The sequence below is a fragment of the Larimichthys crocea genome, chromosome X (assembly GCF_000972845.2).
Source record: "Larimichthys crocea isolate SSNF chromosome X, L_crocea_2.0, whole genome shotgun sequence".
In the NCBI taxonomy this organism is placed as follows: Eukaryota; Metazoa; Chordata; class Actinopteri; family Sciaenidae; genus Larimichthys; species Larimichthys crocea.
In genome coordinates this window covers 20,310,367-20,334,705 of record NC_040020.1, presented here as the reverse complement: position 1 = coordinate 20,334,705, position 24,339 = coordinate 20,310,367, and the positions used below count along the sequence as shown (strand labels likewise).

Genomic DNA, 24,339 nt, shown 5'->3' with positions numbered 1-24,339 from the left:
TTATTTCAGTGGTTGGATATGCGAGGGAGTAGCACCTGTCTGCAACAGCAATGATGTTTGCCAGCACCTGCATGAATGAGCAGGAAGCTCAGGAGAGGCAAAACTAGGCCACATAACAAAAGGCTTACAAGTATATTGAACTTTGAATTGCAGATATTATTATAGACAAGGAAAACTGTTAATGGCTGCTTATGTCCTTATATGTTGCACTGTACTACCAGTATCTTACTGTCAGACGTCACAGATGTCTACAAAAATCTAAAAATACTTCTTCATCGACAGACACACCCCTGTGTGGAATTCTGGAAAGATCACATGTCTAACAAAGCCCTAGATTGCTCTGATAAAAACTAAGTTGCCTCCACAAGCACACACTCATGTGACAATAGGCTAGGCTTATTGCCTTTGCATTGTTGTCAGAATTGCTAACTGTGCCAAGCTGGGCCAGTGTTGATGAACAAAAAAGACATTCGCCTGTCTGACCTTAAATTCTGTTAATCAAACAAAGAAATGCTGACTTGTTTAAAGGAGCGTGACAACATTGGTTGAACAAGCCGTGAGCAAGGAACCCTGAAGCAAGGCACTTACCGACATTTGCTAATTAAATTAAAAGCTGGGTTATTTTTACCTTAATCTAAATAAGCCTGAGAACTGTGACATGTTTACTGTTCAAGAGCCAAAAACCAAACAAGATTTTGCACATGAGAGGAGGCAAACTGAAATTTAGTTGCAGGAAAGTGTCTTATCTCTTGGGTGTGGATCAGAGGTAAAAACAGATCACACCGGAAAAGTACTGTACTATGTTTGAGCAATATATAATAGCCTTCTTTAAAAACTGTAATGGGCCATTGTGAAGGTAAGAGATCAGTTTCAGCAATGGTATGAACATACCTTGTAAGTACAAGGTAGTCCAATTGTCATGTTAATTCCATATCGCTGTCCCAGAAAGGGCTATACAGATACATTTTTATTTCATCACAGATGGTCAACGCTTTCACAGAAGCTTGACCAAAATATGAAAATTTCAGTTTTATAAAAATAGGTTCAACCCGGTGAGAGCTTGGAAGGCCACAAAGTGAGTCAAAGCTACGAACAGGTGTACAGTCAACAGGGGTGTAGGCCAATTCCTACGCAGAGTATGATAAGAAGCCCATGTTCCTCATCTCAGCGTGAAAAGATTAATAGGACACGAGCATTTGAGGAAAATAGCACTGGTGAAAGGTCACCGCACCTGCTGCTCCCTAAACCTCCTTCTGTCTCTCACAGGCCTTCAAATCCTGTTTTTGTTGTTTCCTGTGTCTAACAAACAGATACCTTCCTCTATCACTCGCCCTCTCTAAAATGACAGCTAAGCAAACACGGTGTGCCGGTGCGGTCTCTTATCTGTGACAGATGTCAGGTAAAGGATTATTTTAGCTTTTCATGATCAACAAATCTTATGAATTTGTCTTTTATAATCAACACAAAAACAATGAATGAAGTGTGTATGTCAAGCCAAAGCCTCATACAGCTTATGCATCCTTACTGTATAAATGTCCCAGCCTACACTTTTTTAAATCAATGATTATGATTAGTAGGGGATGAAGCAACTACTAAAAAAGGCTCCAAGTTCAATTTTGTTGCCATACGGTCAGCAAGACAATATTAAAAACTCTTGTTATTTTCTGTAGGTAATTCATTCAACTTAGTATGACTCCATATTTTCCCCCCTGGTCATCCACTGATGTCTGGTAACTAGTTAGTGTCAATTTCCCAAAACATAGGTTGTTTTTAACTGGCCATGAACCATTTTTCTAACGCACACATCTGCATTTTTGCTATTCAGGCACTGCCATTTTAGCTACATGTATTCTCACCTAATGTAAAAAATATTTGCTTTGTGGATTTAATATGACCTATTGAAAAGCAGCGCCATGTTTTAGAGAACCACAAAATTTAGTAGATTAGTAGTTTTGATTCACATAATCTAATAAAAGTAATGTTCGATGCAATGACATGTTACTCTTTGCATTATTGTTGTTGTTTTTTTGCAAAAACAAAAAAAGACATTAAGGCATACATGGGGAGTGTAAATGCCAGCTTATAAACCGACTTTAGTGTTGTTGCAGCCTTACAAGTCATTGCAGACCTCTCTTAAATTTTAAAGTGATTGCTGAATTATTAGATAAAGTCTCTTGTCCTTGATATTTATAGGATGTCTGCTCCAATCACCTGGATTACAGCTTTTACAATAGTTACTCAGAAAGAAGTGTAGTCTATACGCAAGATCTGGTAAATCCTGTTTTATGCAAATCTGATCCTTGTTTATTATGTATTGTTGACTAAACAGTTTTCCTAACTAAACAAGACATTAAGAGAAGAAATTAGGGAAGACAATAGCATTACAGAGAGAATACTGTAGGAGTGCAAGACTCAGGACCAGAATAGTGTAGAAATATACATGAGACCTGCAAATGATCATGTTAAATAAATTATTATGAGGATATGGAGACACAAAAGGGAACAAACACGGTCTAGCATGTAGTACTAGACCATCGTCCGGTGGTATGAGGGTGTAAATCCCTTCAGCAGATATAGGAATCAATAAATCATCATTACATGACTCTCACTCCAAGACATCAAAGCCTATTAAAGCAGCAGCTGTAGCTTTGTGCCCTGTAACACTATTGTGACATGCTGAAATTCCCATAGGACACGCTGAACTCTGCCCGTCTGTCTTTCATGCTTGTCTCTAAGAGCAACAGCTACATGCCAAAAATGAAAACTGAGACAATCAAAACTAGAAAGACCACTCAGGGCCACTAAAGAGACAGAAACTGGTTAAATGGGAAGAGAAAGAAACCTTGCGTAGCAAGTTACTTAACATTTTAAACATACCTGGGGGTCAATGTGTGCAAAGAAACCTGTAAAACATCTTGCTGTTATTGACTTTAACCATCCAGACTTCAGGGCTTTTACTTGTAGGCCCTGAAGTGTAACTGTAGGCTAACCCTTCAGGGGACAGCCTTGGCATTTATTTCTAAACAGTTTGAGTACAAAACAACTCACCTCTCATTCGAGGGTCTGAGGGTTTCTAAAAGGCGTTGGACAGTCAGTACTGTAGAAGCCACGCTTGAGAGTTTTACAAAGGCTTCATGCACCAGCATCACCGGCTGTGTTTACGTGCAGTTCGAGCTGGTGCTTGAAACAAAAACGTCAATCCTGCTCTTCGCAGTTATGACTAAGAGGATATTTTGTAATCTCTTTTACCACAATGGCTCTCTGTGTTCCTTCAGGTTAGAAAATATCACCACATATGGATTTGATATTTCGCTAACGTTTGCTTCAAACCCTGAAATCATTTGTATACACTGGTTGTTGTGCATCCCCACACTGATCTCCATTCTCCTGAGCCGTGTTTGTCCACCCACCCTCTGTCTTTCTCGACTTTGCCCTCACTAAAGGTCATTTGTAGCTCAGGAAACCGATCGATAATGAGTTCAAATTTACTGGCAAAGTGCTTACCTTGTATCCTTACTGCCATTCAATCCAGCCTGGGACTTTCATCTGCCTGCTGGAGAGTCAAGTTTCACATGTTCATGGTGCTCAGGGGGCTTCTGAGAAACACATTAGCAGCAAGGAAAAGGGAAATCATTACAGATGTAAAAACACAACCAGAAAGACTGACAATGTACATGCATATGTATACATTTAAATATCTACATTATACACATGCGTGTGTGTATATATGTATATATTTCTTAGAGGGTAAACAGTTGTATTGGTAGTCTTTGTGTTTGTGTACAATGCTTGAGGACTCACCATATGGCAAATAATAACAACCATTTTACGTAGCAGTAAAAATATAGGCTAATAAAATGCTAACGTGGTCTAAACAGAGACTTGTCAGCCCAAACCTAACAACGACTAAAAGCAGCCCGTCTTATGATGCAGGTAAGATAACGACAACAACGTCAACTGACAGACTTTATGTGTAGGTATTAATTATTAAACATGCCTCCACGTTGAAGTGTAGAAAAGGAAAACTAGCTCGCTACAAACTGAATGTGTTTTAAAGTCCCTGCTGGCCGAGGCAGTGTCACCAAAAACTCGCAGAATGTTTGAAAAAGAGGCGAGTCAAAGATAGCTCACCGTGTCCGGGAGACTTCATGTTTCTTTTTCTTTTTTTTTCTTTTTTTTATCTGGATGCACCGACCAAAACTGAACTCTCACACGGGTCAAAGGCTCCTCGCGACGCGTTCGTGTTTTCAGCTCCACGTACCAAGTCGAACCAACGGCTCGTTTCCTCGCGCAGCCTGTTGACAACTGACTAACTGGCCTCAGTTCCTTAAAGAAAAAAAAAAAAAAAAACGCCACCGAGGCCAGAGCAATCGATACCGAGCAGCGGGAGAACTGGTTTGACCATGGGTTTGACGGTTGACGATTGATTTTTCGACAGAGCGTCTTTTGTGGCCTGGAGAACAGATGAGGCAGATGTGAGAAGGTAAACAGTGTAACATGTAAAGAAGTTATCACGGTGTTGTCTTTTGCTGTCTGTCTTATGAATGGAAAAAAAAGAGCAATAAAAAAACGTAAAGTAATGTAATTCAGGTTTTGAACCCTTGTCAAATCAAAAGCTTGCCATCCAAAACCTACATTTTCTAATGTTTTGACCAGGTTTATCAACTTATCTTTGTATGTGTATGCGAATAAACCACAGTTATATAGTAAATAAACTGTTTATATTAAAGCTTATGGTTTGTCGGATTAAAAACTTTAAATTGAAAACCTTGTTAAGACCAGTGCATTTCAGCCGTGTGAAAACATTAAATTTATTCTACATTTAAAGGCCAGTTCTGTGATTTAAATAGGCGCACATGCTATAAGAGAGTGTTGCCACCTAGTGTTAGTGAATTGAAACTGTTCTCTGTCTCTAAATTGAGGCCAATGTAAGCTTGATTTGCAGATCCGAAAGAAACACATTAAAATTGAAAACATCAGGATCTTTCAGTGATAAAAAAAATGATACTTTTATTATTGGTTGTTCATATTACAGTCTATATTCTAAATGATATGTTGATCAACACTTTGTATTTTAAACTTCAGCTACACCACGTTATTACGCCCATAAAGGATACCTGTCATATAACCGTGTTTAGTGGTTGTACAGTATGTGTGTCAATCTGAACCGCACCATAAATGTCACATTACTCTTTCCCACGTCAGTTAAACCTGTCTTATTTGGAGAAATCATGGCAGCAGTACAGCGTGATCAGTTTAATATACTGTATAAACTCCTTTTTGTAAGTCTTATAAGTTAGCAATCCATAGATCTAGATAGATAATGATGATTACACAGCATTAGTTAACAGCGACGTCCATTCAGTTTGACTTTTACACACTTGCCTAAAACATAATTTTCTCATAATCTTTTCAGGGCTATACAAGTTGAATTTCACATGCAGTACATTGAATGTGCTATTTCATGCATGACTCCTGTCACACAACAGTTTAATGGAGAAGGCAAAGTCCACTGTATAAGCTAACAGTGTAATACTGGCAACCACTGTTTCAATGATAACCAGTTGTGCTCTTTTGTCCTGGTTTAGTCCTCTGGGGTCTGTCAGCTGCAGTATCTTGGTGAAACAAATCACTGTGGCCACCATGTAGAGTAACACCCCAATCAGACTGAAGCCAGCCAAAAATCTGTCGAAAGGTAGAAAACATCGCCCGGCAAAGTCACCTAATATTACCACCAGTGTCACAAGAGACATGAGGATACAGATGCTGTATGATATGCTGGAGACCCATGGCTGCCAACTAGCGTCTTTATTAGTCGACGTGACGACCGCCTCCTCAATCGCCTCCACAACCGCCTCCACAACCAGGGGTATCATCTGACAGCCTCCCCAGAGTTGAAGTGTCTTGAGGAGGCCAGGCATGCTGCCCATGTAGCCTCTTTGTTCATGGGCTTGGGTGCAAAGAACATAAGACTCTAAGGTGTAGGCCAGGAAGGTGAGACAGGAGGCCACAGCAGCTGCCACAGAGAGTGCTGACAGCTTTTGATGATCCATGATGATCCAAGGGAAAATCACAGAGGCACTGAAACACATCAGGGTGCCTAAGACTGCCACTGTCATAGTCAGGTTCTTCCAGGATATTGGGATGAGGCTGTGAAACTGGATGACGCTGAGAATGTGGATGAGGAGTGTAAGGGTGAAAAAGAAGCACCAGATAAACATGCAGAAGATCCTGAACCTGTCCTGGCCGAGGTTTGGTTGATTTTGATTTAACTCTGAATGGTCCAGCGAGGCCACAAGACTGAAAGTGGTACAGCCAGATAAGACTGCCCATGTCCGCACCAAAAAAAGGGGACTGGTGAAGTCTCTGGCCTCTAGTACAATCACAGGCATTGTCTTCGATGTAAGTGATCCAGTATCCAAGAAGACAAAATATCCTTAGATGTGTCAAATAATAATTCAGTTCCTCTAGATTTATTTTGAGAAAATCCTGTAATTCTTTGTCAACCAGCAAGTATTGTCTCCAAAAATATCCAGCTGATGTTTAGTTCTGAACGACAGCCCAGTACAAGTCCATGGAGACAGTCACCTCAGATAAATCTTCACTTGAAAAGGCGGGTTTCATCAAAAACATGTCTTCTCTCTGTTCTGTTCACCAGAGCTTCATCCTGTTTACATACAAAGTAAAACTTCAAAATAGTATCTCTTGGAATATATTTTGTAGCACCGTCACTGTCAAAAAAGGCCTCGCCTACTTCCTTTTTGAGGTTGCAGCAGTGCTTTCAGTCTCACTGGAGCTAGGTGCAAATGACCACAATAAAAAGCATATGCAAACAGAGCTACCTTCCTCCTACCCTTGGTTCTCATGAAATGCAGTTCCTTTTTCTGAGGTAATAAACTCCTGTGGGTACAGATTCATCTTCCTACCAGGCTGTACTTGACCATTTTGACATTATTGTTTGAGAAATAAAATGTGGTCATGGGTAGTTGTCTGTTTGGACAAGTTCCGTTGATTTGTTGAGTGCTGTAGATCATTTGAGTGTTGCAGAGGATCTGGTTGTGGTTGTAGGTGTGAGTCTGCTCTACCCTCAGGGGAGAAAAGCTGATACTGTGAAGAGCATGTCTCCCTTTTCATTTGACAACACTTGGAAATGTGTTTGAGCTGTTTGGATAGAAATAAGCATTGTCTGGCTATCTGTAGGTGCCAGCAGCAAGCTGTAAATCATTTACTGTTTGAATATATGTATGCATGGGAATGGCTTTTATCTTGCATACATATGAATGTGCATCCAGAACCTATCACTGTAGATCAGTTTATGTGTGTATTTATTGTACATGCATGTCTTTCTCTTTCTCTCGTTCTCTGTGTGTGTATTAACAAAAGTGAGTCCTCAGAGGATCCCAACCAATCACTTTGCCTCTGTGTATCGGCACACCTGCTCTCTGTGTTATAAATAGACGGGGGATACATCAATTCCCTCGTGTCACACAGCTCAAGTTCAAAAACTTCTGTTTTTGACAGATAGGAGAAGACACACTCCACAAAGACAGACAATCCCTCATAGACAGTGGTAACCTGCTGCTACAGAATCATGGCTGTGATGTGTTTATTGGTGGTTTGTATTGATATTAGTCATATTAATCACATTTAGTCACATTTAGTTGTAATAAAAATCCACAAAACTGCATTGTGGGAACTAGATAGCATTTCAGCTTTACAACACAAAAAGGTGTTTTTTATTGCCAGACATTAAACCTGTCTTTTTAATTACATATGTATTTTACCCCAATGACTTCTAAATGAAACAATATAAATAATAGTTTAATAAATCTTGCACAGAGAAAATCATTCTAATCAGTTCTGCGTGAAACTAGTGCCTCTCTGTGGTAATTATATTAACTGCAACATTTCAGAGGCCCCGGAATATTTGAGTCGAGACTGAAACTGCCTGTAGAACTGACAGAGCAGTAGCAGAGGGTGAACATTAACCTAATAAACACAGAAGCAGTGTCTGTATCATCCAACTGTCAAACCTTCATCACAATTTTATGAATAAACATACTTATTGTGTTAATTACCATATGTTCTAGTCTGTGAATTATAATATATCATTGCTGCCTGTTGACAATTGAACACTCGTAAGTCTTAATCTAAAAGATTTTCATCCATGGTTTTAATGGGGAAATGACAAGAAATATTTCCTGAAATTGAAATGTATTTTTGTTTATACTTGATAATCATTACCAAGAGGCCTTAAATAATTTTATCAATAAAAGTAATAAAATTGTTAATTGTTCAAAAAAAAAGTAATAATAATTGTTTTAATGCTTTCAGAGTGGTGCACAAAACATAAATAACTAAATAAAATCATAAAGTAATAATAAATAAAATAAAATGCATACTTCCTCATTCTAGTTAAAGGGCTCGACCACAAACTGTAAATGAGATGAGCTGAACAAACACCAAATGTGTGAACTTTTGCGTGTTTTTGCAGGGCTGCTATGAATATTCCACATTCATGTGGGTTAATTGTGTCTTACATACGAGAAACTTTTGCGATCATTTCACACATCTTGCAGTATATACGTTTAGAGATTGGTTTGTTGTATTTTAAGGTGAGGTGCATCTGCAAGCTTGCAGCACTGGCAGAGAGCACAGATCTACTATGACACAGGAAGTCTTGTATGCATTTCTTGAGATGTCTGTCACTGATCTAAACTGAATTATTTGTACTTTTTTACTCTAAGAACCATATTTCTGATATATTTAATTGTTTTCTCACAGTCATAATAGGTATAGAATGAGGATTGTTCTAATGAACGTAGATGCCAAAATGAAAACAAATCTCATTAAACAGATTTTAAGGCGCTAAACCTGCAAAGATAATTGTGTGGTTCTTTACAGTAACTGAATGACGGTTTACTCAATATATTGTGTAACTTTTTTCTCGACGTTTAAACTAAAGTTTCATATAACAATTACACAAATCAACAGGAGGCACATGCACAATGGTCATCAGTGCAAATGGAAATCAAAACTATATAGACATGAATTAACATTATTGTGTGTTGCATGGCTTGAATATCAAAGGCCTTGAATTAAGTTTATTCTTATATATAATACTAACAATAGCATCTTTTAATATTGTGAGGCGATACTTAATTGCAGTAAATCTACCGCAAAACAAATCTTCCTTTTTCAAGTGGATGAACAAAGTCAAACATGTCACATGTTGGTTCATATGTTAGGTGAACAGGGAGTACCATACTAACAGTATAAAGAATGTGTACTTTGTGATTTTATATTTAAAAAAATAATATTATATTATTTTTAATTTGAGTTTGAACTAGCACATTATTATATATATAATAATACACTGAAGAATAGACTGTTTTGTATTTGAAAGTGGGATGCATCTGCAAACTTGCAGCACTGACGGAGAGCACAATTCTACTGTGTGACACAGGAAGTCCTCATCTCTGGAGATGACTGTCACTGTCTTTATTCATGATTGCTATCTCTACTACCAAGCATTTTATTGTTGAATCACCAGTTATTTATATTGTCTATAAATGTTTTCTTGTTACCCATAAATTATCTTTTTGTCAGAAAAACTGAAATAGACAGCCAAAGTAAAAACAACTTCCTAAAAATGCTTCTAAATGTACAAATACATGACAACACTAATATAATGACACATATAAAGAGTCCCTGGTTCAGACGCTCATTTTTAGAAGTCTCCAAAGAATTTAATAATGCATATATCTATCATATAATACTCACATCACAGTGATAAAAATTCTGAATAATTGAAGGAAGCATTTAGTTGAAGGAGAGAAGTCATGAGGTGGGCTATAAGCACCAGCCAAGTATTGTCTGCCATAATCGCTAAAAAAAAAAAGACGAAAAGGTCAGCTTCCTCCATGTCTCCTGCTGTCAGAGGTAGGCCAGGTATAGCATATCCTTAATTAGGCTCGTTAGAGCTCATACTGCTGAATCACCTCTTTTGACCTGAATATGCATGTTTTTTTTGTTGTGGTGAAAGACAGGCAGTGACTCTGCTGTCCATAACATGTGTGCCAGAGTGTAGACTTCAACCATGGCTTAAAGGTAAGAAGCAGTAATTCCCCTCACTGCCCTGTAAGATCTGCCTTGAACTGGATACGAGTTGCAACTGGGAGCCAGTACAGTGAGCAGAGAAGAGGAGTTGAGTGGGAAAACATTGATGTTGAATATCAGATGGGATCCAGCAGGGCAGGAGTTGCAGTAGTCCACATGTGATTTTTGCTTTTTTTCAGATTCATTATTGCCAATTGACACAAAGTGGTTCCTATCCTGTAAATGTGATTTTAACCAATTTAGCATAGAGCCGGAAAGTCCTACTAATGTTTTCAATGTCTGTTGAGCACTATTTTGTGGTCAACTCTATTGAATGAGATCCTCTAATACCAAAATCAAAAATTTTGATGCTTTATTGCTCAGATGAATGTTGTTTCACTAAAAAGGACCACACCAAAATTCCTATCCTTGTCTGCTTACACTTGTCACGCAGGACTTTAACTATATTCTGTCTTGGCCTACTTTCTATGGACTGTTTTATTTCAATATCCTTTACATTCAGGTCCAATTTATTTCTGAGTATTACTTGCACTTTTATTTCGGTTTTCACCCTTTGCCTCTTGGACACCATCTACAATAATATTGCTTCTCAGTGATTTCTTTCTAAAGGGTTTTGACTGAATTTTCCATGTCCTTGTCCAGTTATTTCTGTTTTTTCATGTTTTTAATCATGAAAATTTCATATGTAAAAAAATGAGCAAAGTTATTGCATGAGTTGGTGGGCAGCAGTTCAGGAGGGACTACTGCTGACAGGTGAACAGCAAATAAATAATAATAAGTTATCTCTCACTTTAATATGGTTTGAAGGAAGTACAAATGTCACACCTTTTAAAGCATGTAAATTTAGTAAGTGTGAGAATGACAATCACATGACTCCACCAATGATATTGCTTCTCAGTGATTGGTTTCTGTATTTGTGTCAAGATTTTTCCATGTCCTTGTCTAGTTGTTTTTGTCATGAGAAATTGATCTGTTAAAAAAAAAAAAAGTTGCATGAATTGGTCGACAGCAGTTCAAGAGGGACTAATGCTAAGGAGTTTTGTTAGACAATAAAAAAGCTGTGTGCATTATTGTTATTTCAATAAGACAATTTGATTCACTTAGAGATGTTCCTATAAAACACAGTTTCCCCTAGTGGCCATTTACATTTCATCGTATCTCTCATTTAAATATGGTGAGAATGTCACACATTTTTAAAGCATGTAAATTTAAATGTGTGAGACTCACAATCACAAGACTCCACCTCCAAATCAGTACTATAACAAAAGTCAGATAGTGTAAGTTACTGAACAGAGCTTGCTGTCAGCAGCCACGGTAAGACCCCTGAGTTATCTATATATGAAATATGTTATCTATATGAAAATGAACAGTTTGAGTTCATCCTGTTCATTAGCACATTGCAATCCTCTTAAGGTTTAAAGTTTAGATTTTAAAGTTTACATTGTTTAACTGATTCTGTCCATTATCTTATCTCATTTCATCTCATTAACTTTTCAGATGGCAAGGCTGTGGCATTTCATGCTCCTGTGCTGGGCATGGAGTCCTCTGTGTCAGCCATCCAGTTTGCGCTTCATTGGTACCCCACAGGAGTGTGAAAAGGCTCACTTTGTCCCTGGTTACAATCTGGGTGGAGAAGGCTTTGACATCGTCACAATGGAGCGGAAAGGTGCCTATGTCATCGACACTGAAACATGGAATCTTGGTAATAACACTTGCCGGCTCTACAAAAACAGCTACATGAAGGGTGACAAGCAGAAGATCCCAGTTTCTGTGGTGGACTGGAGAACCCTCCCGAAGTGCAGTTTAAAGGTCTCCAGTACAGTCTATGATTCTGTCGAAACGCTTGTTAATGACTCCACATCATCGGTGTCCAATGATTGGAAAATTGGCCTTGAAATCCCTGTAGACCCTTCTGTCACTGTTGGGGTTGGCTTAGGAGGTTCCCACTCCAAAGACGCTACTTTTGGCATGCAAAAGTCAAAACAAGACCGATACGCCTTCTTTCGCCATTCTGTCTTCTGTAGCTTCTACCGGTGAGTTTGGAGACAGTTATTTATCTTTGCATCATTAACTCTGAATTTATTTATTCAGTGAAGAAAGCAACATTTAATTTTAGCTTATCTGATGTCTCAGTACTGTAGTTATTTCATGAGTGTGCTAAATAAAATAAATATCAAGATGCACAGTATCTGACAAATAATGAATAGCAACTGTAACCTCTGAATGAAACAATATTGTTATTTTTTTGTAACTTGTTTTATCCCTGTGCTTCACAGCTACAGACTGGCAACAAACCCTCCACTGAGTCATGAGTTTGAATCAGCAGTGAACTCTCTTCCTTCGTATTCATGTAAAACAGCACTCTCATATCGCGATCTGATCGACACATATGGTACACATTACATCACACAAGTGTCTCTGGGAGGAGAAATAAAAGCAATCACTTCTGTCAGGACCTGTGAGGCAACCATGAGTGGACTGTCTGCAACAGAAGTCAGTGACTGTTTGTCTGTCGAGGCCTCTGCTAGCTTTGCAAAAACAGCCAGCATTAATGCCATGTACGAACACTGTCAGGCAAAGAAGAAGAAGTTAAACTCTCACCAAAGTTTCAGCAGCACATTTAATGAGCGTATTACAGAGGTCACTGGTGGAAACATCAACGGCGCTGATATTCTTTTTGAAGCACAATCAAACCCCTCCATCTATTACAGCTGGCTCGAGTCACTGAAGAACACACCTGATGTGGTCCGATACAACTTAAAGCCCATCCACATGATTCTGCCAAGTGGTCATCCTGCCAGGGCCGGACTGAAGCAAGAGGTGGAGAAGTACATCATGAAAAATGCGGTGTTGAAAAAATGCTCAGAAACCTGTAAGATTGGACACAGATCCAGCAAAAGGGATCCTTGTGCTTGTGTTTGTGACGGTTCTCAGAATATCAAGTCAAACTGTTGTCCTGCTGGGAAAGGTCTTGCAACGTTAAAGGTCTTTAAGCTCTATGCACAGGGTCTGTATGGTGACAAGTGGACTCAGACAGATGGTTCAGTTGAGGTCAGATATGGTGATCAGATAAAGCGCACTGTTATCATAAGTAACAATGACAATCCTAGATGGCGGGAGGTATTTGAATTTGGGCCTATAACCATCAACATGAAAAACAAACTTACGTTCAGGGTTTATGATGAGGATACTTACTGGAACAGTGATCTACTTGGCAAGTGTTCATTTGATCTGCGTAGTGGGAAGGTGACAGACAGCTGCATGTTAAATCATGGAACCTTCTTCTTTTCGTACATAGTCGAGTGTGCACCAAGTCTCAGTGGTGACCAATGTCAGGAGTACATACCATCCCCCATGAGTCCCTCTCTGGCCAAGATCTTCTATACCAGAAATGGTGTCCTTGTTGGAGAGGTGGAGAAGCAGTATGATAAATCAATCAGTCATTCAGGTGAAGGTGAGCTGTTGAAATGAGATGGCATGATGAAAGAATAAGGATTTGATTTGAAGATAATCTCACATGTAGTTAATAGCATCTTTTGCACTGTTGCTCTCATCTTTCTTTGTTTTTTCTGTTTGCAGAAAATAATTACATATGTTGTCAATTTCTCAAATTGAATCCAAAATGTTTTTGTGAGAAATTGTGTTTGATACTCTCCCTTTTCTTCTGCTTCTTTCTTGTTAGTTAATCTGCCAATAAAGCATCAACAAAGACAACACAGGTGTCTGTCTTATTTCATGTTTTCTCTAAAATACTGTGTAATTATATCGTTTATGTGTAACATTGAAATGGATACTCATAAATCCATATAGACTACAAACCAACCACCCAAAATAGTCAAATATCTAACCAATACAAATAATTTTGTTATAATATTATACTTACCATAACAATATGATTATAACTTTAACATGAACCGTTTCTCTTTCTGAATTTTTTTTTCACTGTTTGCACTATAGATATAACAGTACATTACTTACTTGAACTTTACTCATGTGTACTGATAGTTCTTGCATTAAATTAAAAAAAAAGTATATTAAAAATAAAAAAATAAAATAAATAATAATAATAATATATAATGTTTGCTGTACAGACATAAAATTAAATTACTTACTTGAAATTTACCCATGCTCACAAATAGCTCTTGCATTAAATTAAAAATAAACAGATTGGAAATATTTTTGATCAGTCAGCATTTATAATTTCAAATGACCTTCCCTTTAATCACAATACTGTATGAAACAGGTCAAATATTGTTTTCTGGGATTTGGCAGAATTTTCACATTTCATCCTCCCAATAAATATTAAATAGAAGTAAGGACTAAAGGACTAAAACTGATCCTTAATCAGCAGTTTAATGCAATGACAAAACTATTCTAATCAGCACATTATCACGATTATTTGGTTATATCTAAAAGAAATGCATGTAACAACCCCACAAAGTCATACAATTTTGTAGAGGGCGAGCAATGGAAACCCTAAATAAAGGAAGAGAAAGACATTTGAATAAAAGAATGTGGTTAAAAAGTCAAGGGGATACGTGAGAAAAAGTCAAGACAAGACACATACCAGCCTTGTTTATCAGAGTGTGAGTAATGGGAAACATTTTGAAGGTCTATGTTAACAGTTTGACTCATGCATAGCAGCTGTATTAGCCTGTACTTATCACAAGACAGTTCTACATGTCTCTATGTTTGACTAATAAAGACTTGCCACGCACCATTCTTTCGATTGACACTACATTTGCATTAATAAAAGGAAGTTGTGCAAAATAAACAGCATTAAACCTGCTGCCTCACCATAATGTGAGCTTCCTGTTTTTAAAAAGAGTTCTCGCCTTGTTGTCTTATGCCCGGTTGAACCCATGCTTGTCACCTTAACCTAGTTTTGTTTGCACAATTTATATTACATTCTCCCTGTTTTTCCATTACTAAGCAGACATTCAGACCAAATTCAGCCCCAAGTTAAAACAATGTATGGGAACTAAGTAACTGAACTGGGGTTGGTTTAGGAGGTTCTCACTCCAAAGATGCTACCTTTGGCATGCAGAGGTCAAAATTAGGCTGCTACACCTTCTTTTGCCATTCTGTCTTCTGTAGCCTCTACTGTTGAGTTTGGAGACAGATATTTATCTTTGCATCATTAACTCTGAAAGTATTCATTCAGTTAAGAAAGCAACATTTAATTGTATCTTATCTGATGCCTCAGTGCTATAGTTATTTCATAAGTGTTATGGAATTTTCTGTCCTTAGGTCACACGAGGTCATGTGTGGGCCTTGAGGTCCTCAGCAGTATTAGTTGTTTGGCTTTGATTGGAAACAGTTGGTGCCAGTCTATCTCAACACTGTGGTGGCCAGGGTCAAAGAAACCTATTGCTGCCTGCTTAGACATAATAGATAGCTTGTCGTTGATGTTCCTATTGACGTAAACAGACACCTGCAACACCCACAACAATAAGCATTCTGATAAATAAATATGAAGATGTAGTGTACTGGCAATAAATGAATAGCAGTGGTAACCTCTGAATAAAACAATATTGTTATTTGTTGTAACTTGTTTTATCCCTGTACCCCGCACTACTATCATAAGTAACGATGACAATCCTAGATGGCGGGAGGTATTTGAATTTGGACCTATAACCATCAACATGAAAAACAAACTTACATTCAGGGTTTATGATGAGGATACTTACTGGAACAGTGATATACTTGGCTACATGTTAGATCACGGAACCTTCTTCTTTCTGTACGTAGGAAAACAGATCCAGTCAACACATTATCACGATTATGCTGTCATTCTTCCACAAAGCTAATAAAATCACTTGTACTTAGCAAATAAGTGATAATACTATAAAAGTTATAATAATTTACACCTGGAGTTGCCATAGAGAGAGAAAAAGAGAGACCACGTTTTACTACATTGAGCATTCACCACAAACCAGCCTTGTTTATCAGAGTGTGAGTAATGGGAAACGTTTTGAAGGACTATAAGTTAACAGTTTGACTCAAGCAAAGAGGCTGCATTAGGCTATATTTGTCTCTTAGTGTCTTATCGTAGTGTCGTAGTTTATATATTATATCTAACAATTTTAGAGTGTTTCATAAGCATACAGCAAACATGAATGCCAACATACTAGATGCCAAAGCAGCACACTGAACTAATGCATGAAAACTGTAAGAAGAGGAAGAAGACATGAGACAGCACCTGGCCATATATGTAGGTCAACCAATGATTATTTAATCAGTGATGGATGAGACAGCTCAATGAGACTGTTTGCTGTTTAAAGATGTTAATGGACACTCAAATCTGTAGTGTAGTTCATAACTCGACTGATAAATCTGAGAATTATTCAGAGTAACATTAGGCTTCATGATCAAATGACCTGTCTATATGCATGATCCATGCCCCTCTCTGTCTCTCCCATTGAATTTAAAACTCTTTCAAACACCCAACACAATAATCTTAAAAAACATTCAGTCTTAAAAACTTGTCAACCACCATGCTTTCTATTGACATTACGTTTACACAAATAAAGGGAAGTTGTGAAAAATAAACACTATTAAACCTGATAGAAATCAGCTGCTACCTCGTCATAATGTGCGCTTCCTGTTTTTAAAACAGGCCTCTGGCCTGGTTGTGTTAGGCCTTATGCTTAGTTGAACCAACGCTTTTCTCCTCAACCAAGTTTTGTTTGCACAAATTATATTCCAAGCAGACATTCAGACTGAATTCAGTCTCAAGGTAAAACAACATGAGGAGCTGCATTGGTGGGGGTGTATTATACAATCCGAGAAGTCCAGGTTCAATACAAGATGAGATAAGACCGCATAGAATATGTGCATGTGTGTGTGTGTGTGTGTGTGTGTGTGTGCACCAATGTATCAGTTTCTATAGTTAAATAAATGGCACCATCTTCTGGACAAACCAGAGTTCACTTTTGGGGATAATGTCCCAGAGTGGTTTACAGCCCATCACACCCAGGACAAGTTGCCAATTCATCACAGGGCACATAGAGACAGACAACTCACATTCACTCTTATGGGCAATGTAGAGTCATCAATAAACCAAATAACCATGTATTTGGTCTGTGGGAGGAAGCTAGAGTACCTGGAGAGATCCAACACAGGCACTGGGAGAACATGCAAACACCACACCGAAAGGTACCCAGCTGAGGTTTGAACCAGTATCCTTCTTGCTGTGAGGCAACAGTACCAACCACTAACTGCCCAACCGCAATCATAACAATATATGAAAAGAAAAAAAATGAAATGGCTTTAATGACATCATTACTAATGAAAGGACTGAGCCAATTTACAAACAAGTCTGAAATCTGAATTTGGCTTTACATAATACCATACTGTATGTGGAATCATTGGTGTATTAGCTGCACATCCAAAACTGTGGACACGGGTCACATATGGATTTGCAATCTGTCCCACGGGCATGGAGTGGTATAGAACAGGACAGAGAGAAATGTCTCACTTTACAAACAAAAGCACTGGCCATTTGTTCAAACACTTAAAACAGGGATGTCCAGCCATATTATTGTTCATATTGTGATCACTAGGTGTCACTGTCACTATAGTTTGCTCTATCTAGCCCAAAGCAACCTCTGCTGCTGTGGCTTTGGAGACCTGTGGGTAATGTCACACAATGTCCATTCCTCATATGTAAGGTACCAAAGAGGCTTTGGGATGGACAGAAAAGGCAACGTCAGTCCAGCATCCAGATTGTGTGAGCTCTCGAGGTAAAGGATCGTGGATGTGTGGTGAAAGGAGAGCTGATGGAACCTGTTGGCTTCCTCCCATGATTGGAGTGAACGTTCACGCTGGTGGGGGCTGGATCACACATTGAAATTCAGGTCACATGCTGTAGAACTGCTTCCACAGAGTCTTCTGGGTTAATCGACATGTCACTCACATGTACCATGCAAAGCAAGAGGCATACAGTGCATGGGATGTAGTTTTTTCTTTTTAATTTAATAACATAATACAACAGGTTCCTCTGCATTACATCAGATGGAGAAATACAAAAACAGTTATTTACAGCTCATATAAAAAAGTAGTCCATTCACAGGCGTCTCTCTCTCTCTGTTAGGGTCTGCAGGCGTACAGCAGCGCCGCCTCCACAGGTTCACTCCTTAAACTTCCACTCCTGTCGGCACATTGGACACTGCTGCTGGACCTGCTGCGAGTTCAGCCATTTCAAGATGCAGTGCATGTGGAAACAGTGGGAGCACTGACCCCAGACCAGCGGGCAGTCATCGCCAGGCACTTTACCTGGAAAAGAAGTTTAAAATTGTATCTCAGTTACAACTCAGTGTTTCTTACTTATTTACTGGAAGGCATACTGAGAAAAGACCATCAATACATATATAAAAATAAATGGTTACTATACTGTCAAGATCAAGATGTTTCTTTGTGCAATTAAATTCTTTCTTTGCTGTCCACACAGATACTGGCATAACTTAAGTAAAATAAATAAAATAAAAACAATAGTATGCAGTAGTTTGTTAAAGTGTCTGATGTGCACTGCAATGAATGCAATGGAGCATGCAAAAACAGTTGTGCAAGAGCACAGTTGTAAACAGAAGTGTAAAGTGACGGGGTGGTACATGTTAACTGTTCACAAGTCTGATAGCAGAGGGAACAAAGAGTTTTTGAAACTTGTTCTACATTTCAAACTTCTGTACCTCCGGCCTGAGGGTAGAAGTGTGAACAGTCAGTGTTGTGGATGGGTGGGCTCTCTGAGCATGGAGGCAGTTCTCCTGTGGACTCTGCGGTCATAGATGCTGTGTATTATGACTTCATTTCTGCATCATATTAGTTTTACTATTAAAGTTCAATGTACTAAAAGCAATGAAAAGAATGTTCATTTATTAGATTCGAACATAACAGTTTTAAAATGAGTTTGGAAGAGGAGTGCAGTGTTTCCCCTACAGATTCATTCAGTAGCAGTGCAGCGCCAATGCTAAATTATGAGCGCCGCTGCTGAAATATCAGAAGATCATTAATATCATTGCCCCACTAATGATTTCTACTCGCACTGTGTGAGCACAACAACACACAACGTTATTTTGGACTTGTTTTGAGTCATTAGCTAGCGCAGCAAATCCTGTCGGACCCTCTTCTCATTCTTCAAAGGACATCTACGTAAAATGTAACATTCAAGTTTATACACGTCTATGTGTTAGAGTAGCGAGTAGCATAATGTTAGCGTAACATAGAGTAGCGTAGCTCCTTATGGCAGTGTGCAACACGTGAGGGAGCAGAGGAAGCAGTAAAAGTGAACAGAGAAGCAACGGTACAGAGGGAAAGATTGCAAGGAGAGCAGTGAAGAGAGCATCAGGGAGAGATGCAAGGAGAGGAGCAGAGAGAGGAGTGAGGAAAGAAGCAGGGAAAGGAGCAGTGAGGGGAGCAGCAGGGAGAGGAGCAGGGAAAGGAGCAGTGAGGGGAGCAGCAGGGAGAGGAGCAGGGAAAGATGCAAGGAAAGATGCGAGGAGGAGAATCTAGAGACTATTTTTTCTATAAGGCTGACCTGAGAACAGACTACAGGGAGAGCATCTGCCCATTTGCATGTGTGTGAGCATCAATGGCTGCCCCACTGCTGAGAAAAAGTCCAGAAAAATTGGCTGGCAGGCTGGATGTAGGTTGTGTGTGGTTCCAGAAAAATTGGCTGGCAGGCTGGATGTAGGTTGTGTGTGGTTTAAAAAAATATATATTTTCTACTGTTAAATGTCAAAAGCTGTATATTGAGAAATACAAACATGTATAATCCTGTCTATAAGGATTCTAAAGTCATTTAATTTGAAACTATTCTATATTCTCGCATGATTATGGGTCAACGTTGCATCCTCATGGACACAGACACAGCAGCACTGCTGCTAAAATAAAGTCTTCTTCAGTTGCGGCCATTAATTTGACATCACGTTTTAGCTTGTAATTAATCATAAATGGTCATTTTAAATGGACTGTACTTTTACAACACTCTTCCACTACATGCCTCACTCTCTCATCATGAGTTCAGAGTCTTGCCCAAAGAATCTGAGCCAGCCTGCACTACCTCCACAGCCACTGTAACCCACATGTATGTGAGCCATGCTTGCATGACTACATAGCAGGCTGATATTGGAACTAAATTATTAGTATTTTGATGCTATAATATGTTTTTTAAATAATTTGCTTGATTTGTTATTTCATAGATTCCTCCATGGACACATACATGTACTGTAGTTTGAGAACTAGTTAAAATACTGACTTCAGCAGACATTTATTTTCACTGGTGTGTGTATATAACCTTTGACGAAATGCACGGATTAAAATTCAGTCATTAAACACATGATGTGTTCAGGTTACTGCAAACTAAAACTCCAAAAACCTCAACCTGTGACAAACATAGTAGAAGAATGGAGATGGGGAACGTACAGTATGCACCTTTTTAATGGCTATGTGAGTGGTGGTAATTCTATTTTAATATAAATAGACCCTTTTCACAGCAGGTGTTTCCAATAATACTAATTAAGGTTCAGTTCCATTCATTGCAGCAGAGACTTTGCAGTGAGCAACACAGCAGCACGCTGACTCTGTTTGAGCTGAATGGAACGGGACCTTAACTAGTATCATTGATAACACCTGTGTCGTATGAAGGCTAACCCCGGCTCGGTTACTCACAGTCTGGACAGCAGCCATTGAACGGCATCCTGCAGATCCCACAGTTTTCATCATTGGCCACCCACAACCAAGAGGCCACTCCGTTCCACTGGCGGATCTCCACCTTCATCCTCCTCCGAGTCTAAGAGAGCAGACACACGAACAACAACTCCACATGAACCACGGGAGCTAATGTCGACAGATGACTGCTGCAGCTTACAAGAACTTACAAGGCAGCGCCTCCTTCAGATGTGCAACAGAGTTCAGTTTTAAAATGTTTCCTGTCAAAAATAAATCATGTTATGGCCGCTTTGCTGGTGTCAGCAACATTAAGCTAACGTTCAGCGAACATTTCAGTAACCTTCTTCTTCTACTACTGAAGTCCGGCTGTGTCGTATGCTGGGAGGAGAACACTGCCATTCACAGTCCGTTTAGGTAAAAGACTGTAAAAAGTTTAAAAAATAAAATGTTCTAATATCTGTAATGTCTCACAGTTATTGTCAATAAATTAAAGTATTTATTTTGAACAAGTCCGAGAATTTATATCATTTACAGTTTACTATCCTTATATGAACCCCAAATTAGCATTAATGCGCACCAATTAACATATTTTTATATTTTTCCTTTAAAAGGTCCTTAATGGCAAGACAATGGTGCTATGTTTGTAATATAATGTTCAAATTGTTCAATAAAAAAGTTTGTCACAAAAAAAAAAGAAATGTCATATCTTATTATCTTTGCATAAACATTGTCCATGAGAAAAGGTGCTGAAATTAGTGCAACTAGAAAGTGACTACATATGAGATAGATGAGACACATAGATTTTCAGGTACCTGTACTTTACTAGTGTAGGTTGTTTCCAATAGATTTCATAATAAAAAATATATATATATTTTTTTTTTATCCACTACAGATACATGACTGCAGGACTGCAGGTTCTTTCATATACATACTGAATTCAATGACTACTGAATTCAATGACATCTATTACATCACTTCAATAACTTAAAATTAACGGCATACAGCTTCATACAGCATACAGTTCATCTTGGTTCAATTCAGATAACTAAGACTGATGACATAACTCATTCATCTATTCAGTTTAAGAACTTTATTAAATTTACACTACATCAACTACTACTACTACTACTACTATTACTACAACTACCATAAAATCACAATAAAATAAATATAACACAACACAAGTCAGATCAACTTTGCCTAGTTACACTAGACACTACACATGGTGCCATTACTAACACACAATCCAAAATGAAATAAATGTAACACAAAATAAGTCAAATGAGGGAGAAAAGTCCATTGTGTCCTCGTCATTTCTTGTCTTCACACCTCTATTTCTTCAACTTCTTCTTCCAATTCAAATTCGTATACCATTGCCACGCCAATACAGTCCCCCATGACGTTGAGTACAGTGTTGCAGTGGTCTCTGAAAGGACAAACATCAGAATGTCTAATCTAAAATGTTGTCTCTTTCTTACTGATCAGGTCCCGATTAGCCAAACCAGCTGTTCAAACGTAGCCTTGTTGTAACGCAAGTGTTTATGTGGAGACTGGGAATATGGAAAAAAGCAGCCGTAATAATTAATCTATTGATGAGACACTTTGTATCACTTCTTATTCCTGAACAACAGATTTTACGTACAGGATCCATTCTACAACCACGAGAATGGAGGCCTCCTTCGTAGGTAGACCAACCGCCGTCAAAACAAAGAGAGTGGTCGCTGCTCCTATAGCTGGCATCCCTGCTGCTCCTATGCTGCACACTGCTGCTGTCACACTGCAGGTCAAACACAGAACTTAAAGTCACTTCCTCTTAAAGGTATTATATATTTTAACCAAAATGAACTCTATGATTTCCTAAACAACAGGAAGAGGGACTTACCAAAGGGTAATTATCTCTCCGAAGTTGAGGTCGATGTGGTTCAGCTGGGCTAGAAAACTACTGCCACCACTTCATAAAGAACAGTTCCGTCCATGTTGATGTTGGTCCCGATGGGCAGCATGAAGCGAGTGATTCTCTTGTCGATCTTGAGTCGCTCCTCACAACATTGGTAGGTGAGTGGCAGTGTGTCAGAGCTTGAAGAAACACAACACACATGAGTGTAAATCTCAGAAATCAGGAATGTTACATGGTCTTACCTGGACGAAGAGGCCAGTGCACTCCTCAAGGCAGGAAAAATCCCCTTGATAACAGCAAAGGGGTTACGTCTCGTAAACAGGAAATAGATCACTGGCAGGACGATTACTCCATGGATAATAAGCCTGAAACACACAAAAATGCACAAACATTACTAATTCAATTGAACACAGTTACTAACAACAGTCAGAGTTTGCATTCACAATGAGGCTGCTAGATGAGACTTAGTGAGAATAAGTGAGAATATGTCACTTGAACACAGAAAGCACTGCAATTCATTTCCCAGGTATGGAAGGCTTTCTGTAAGGGGTTGTCGCCATTCAAAGCCCATTCAAACTACCTTGGCTACTAGCCTCCATTGTTTCCTTCCCAGGTGGTTCCCTTTGTACAGGAACATATCTACTGGAATCTAATCAGTAGTCTGCTAATAAGCACAGGAACCCAGCCCCTCCATATAAAAAATATACCTCTCTTTACCAAATCCTGCAAACTCTCTCCACGGTTTACCTGTATTTATCCTTTTCCCATAGAAAAGATCATCAATCCCTCTGCTCTTAAACTCACTCTGCCTGCCAACATGAAAATCCATTCCACCTTCCATGTCTCCCAGATCAAGTTGGTCTCTTTCAGTCCACTTTGCCTGCCTTTATTTTGCTGTTTTTTGTTTCGTTCTCTAGCCCTGCCACACTCACCTGCCCTGCCGGACATGCGCAGCCTGCCTTCAATTCTTCTCTGGACTTCACCCTCATGCCCTGGATCACTCTCCCTTTCCTCCATTGTGTTTTTTTTTGTTAATAAACCTTCTCATCCTATTTTTGCCTTGCCGTGTCTGCATTGTGAGTTCAGCTGTCTGACCAAGCACAAGTTTAACAATCATAGGGCAAAATCTAACATTAGCCCATAAATGCTTTTTGATTTATTGACGAATTCAACTTCAGTTGTATAAGAGTTATTTATTCTTTAAAAAGTTGCATAATATCAATTTAAAGGCCCAGTCTGTATGTCGTGGTAATTGTTTAGAAAATTGATCATAAATACAGCTGTTGCTCCCTTAAAAGAGTCCCAAACTAGTAATCAGTTTGAGAGTGGCAAAGAGTGTATCACTAGTCGCATGCAAGGTCAGAAGTACAGCTAAATGCAGAGTCAAAGTACGTTTTTGGCAAAGATAAAGGTGAACATACCCAGTAAGAACCACTACCATGAGCTTTAGGAGTTTGAAGGTAGTTTCCCAGTCGTAAACCTCAGTGACATGGCTTGCAATCAGGAACAGCACTCCGATTGGCAAGTAGCTGGAAAGAAAATTATGAAATTAAAAAACAAAAATAAGAAGACAGTAATGACATTACAGTGAGCAGTGCATAAAGACTCAAACTGCAGGATACGTACTGTACATATACTGTACTGTATATGTACTG

General features: G+C 38.8%; 3 protein-coding genes and 1 long non-coding RNA gene across 8 annotated transcripts in view; 2 read left to right on the top strand and 2 right to left on the bottom strand.

The window, feature by feature from the left end:
* Positions 1-4,335, bottom strand: part of LOC104921557 (testis-expressed protein 2) — a 29,698-nt gene extending 25,363 nt beyond the window's left edge. For both annotated transcript variants that reach the window (XM_019273897.2, XM_019273898.2), the window contains exons 1-2: positions 4,132-4,335; positions 3,505-3,596 (exon numbers count right to left, since the gene is read on the bottom strand). The gene's annotated coding sequence lies outside the window, so the exon portion shown is untranslated. The remainder of the gene's footprint in view (positions 1-3,504; positions 3,597-4,131) is intronic.
* A 127-nt stretch (positions 4,336-4,462) lies between these two features.
* Positions 4,463-13,833, top strand: LOC104921560 (perforin-1). Of its 4 annotated transcripts, none has more exons than XM_027283112.1 (3): positions 4,463-4,483; positions 11,617-12,152; positions 12,396-13,833. In XM_027283112.1, the coding sequence occupies exons 2-3, from the start codon at positions 11,617-11,619 to the stop codon at positions 13,588-13,590; spliced, it is 1,731 nt and encodes a 576-aa protein (XP_027138913.1). In that variant the 5' UTR covers positions 4,463-4,483; the 3' UTR covers positions 13,591-13,833. The 4 variants fall into 4 exon arrangements, with proteins under 4 accessions (XP_027138913.1, XP_019129384.2, XP_027138914.1 ...); XM_019273839.2 differs by lacking the exon at positions 4,463-4,483 and adding an exon at positions 6,836-6,889; XM_027283113.1 differs by lacking the exon at positions 4,463-4,483 and adding an exon at positions 10,090-10,110.
* Positions 13,834-18,073: 4,240 nt separating this feature from the next.
* On the bottom strand, positions 18,074-21,011 carry anapc11 (APC11 anaphase promoting complex subunit 11 homolog (yeast)). Its single transcript, XM_027283119.1, has 2 exons — positions 20,788-21,011; positions 18,074-18,396 (listed from the first exon to the last, which is right to left on the bottom strand). Exons 1-2 carry the CDS (start codon positions 20,894-20,896, stop codon positions 18,251-18,253), a joined length of 255 nt encoding a protein of 84 aa, XP_027138920.1. The 5' UTR covers positions 20,897-21,011; the 3' UTR covers positions 18,074-18,250.
* Positions 21,012-22,446: 1,435 nt separating this feature from the next.
* On the top strand, positions 22,447-23,705 carry LOC113746641 (uncharacterized). Its single transcript, XR_003463007.1, has 3 exons — positions 22,447-22,570; positions 22,656-22,842; positions 23,455-23,705. It is a non-coding gene; the product is annotated as an uncharacterized LOC113746641 (long non-coding RNA).
* The last annotated feature ends 634 nt before the right edge of the window (positions 23,706-24,339 follow it).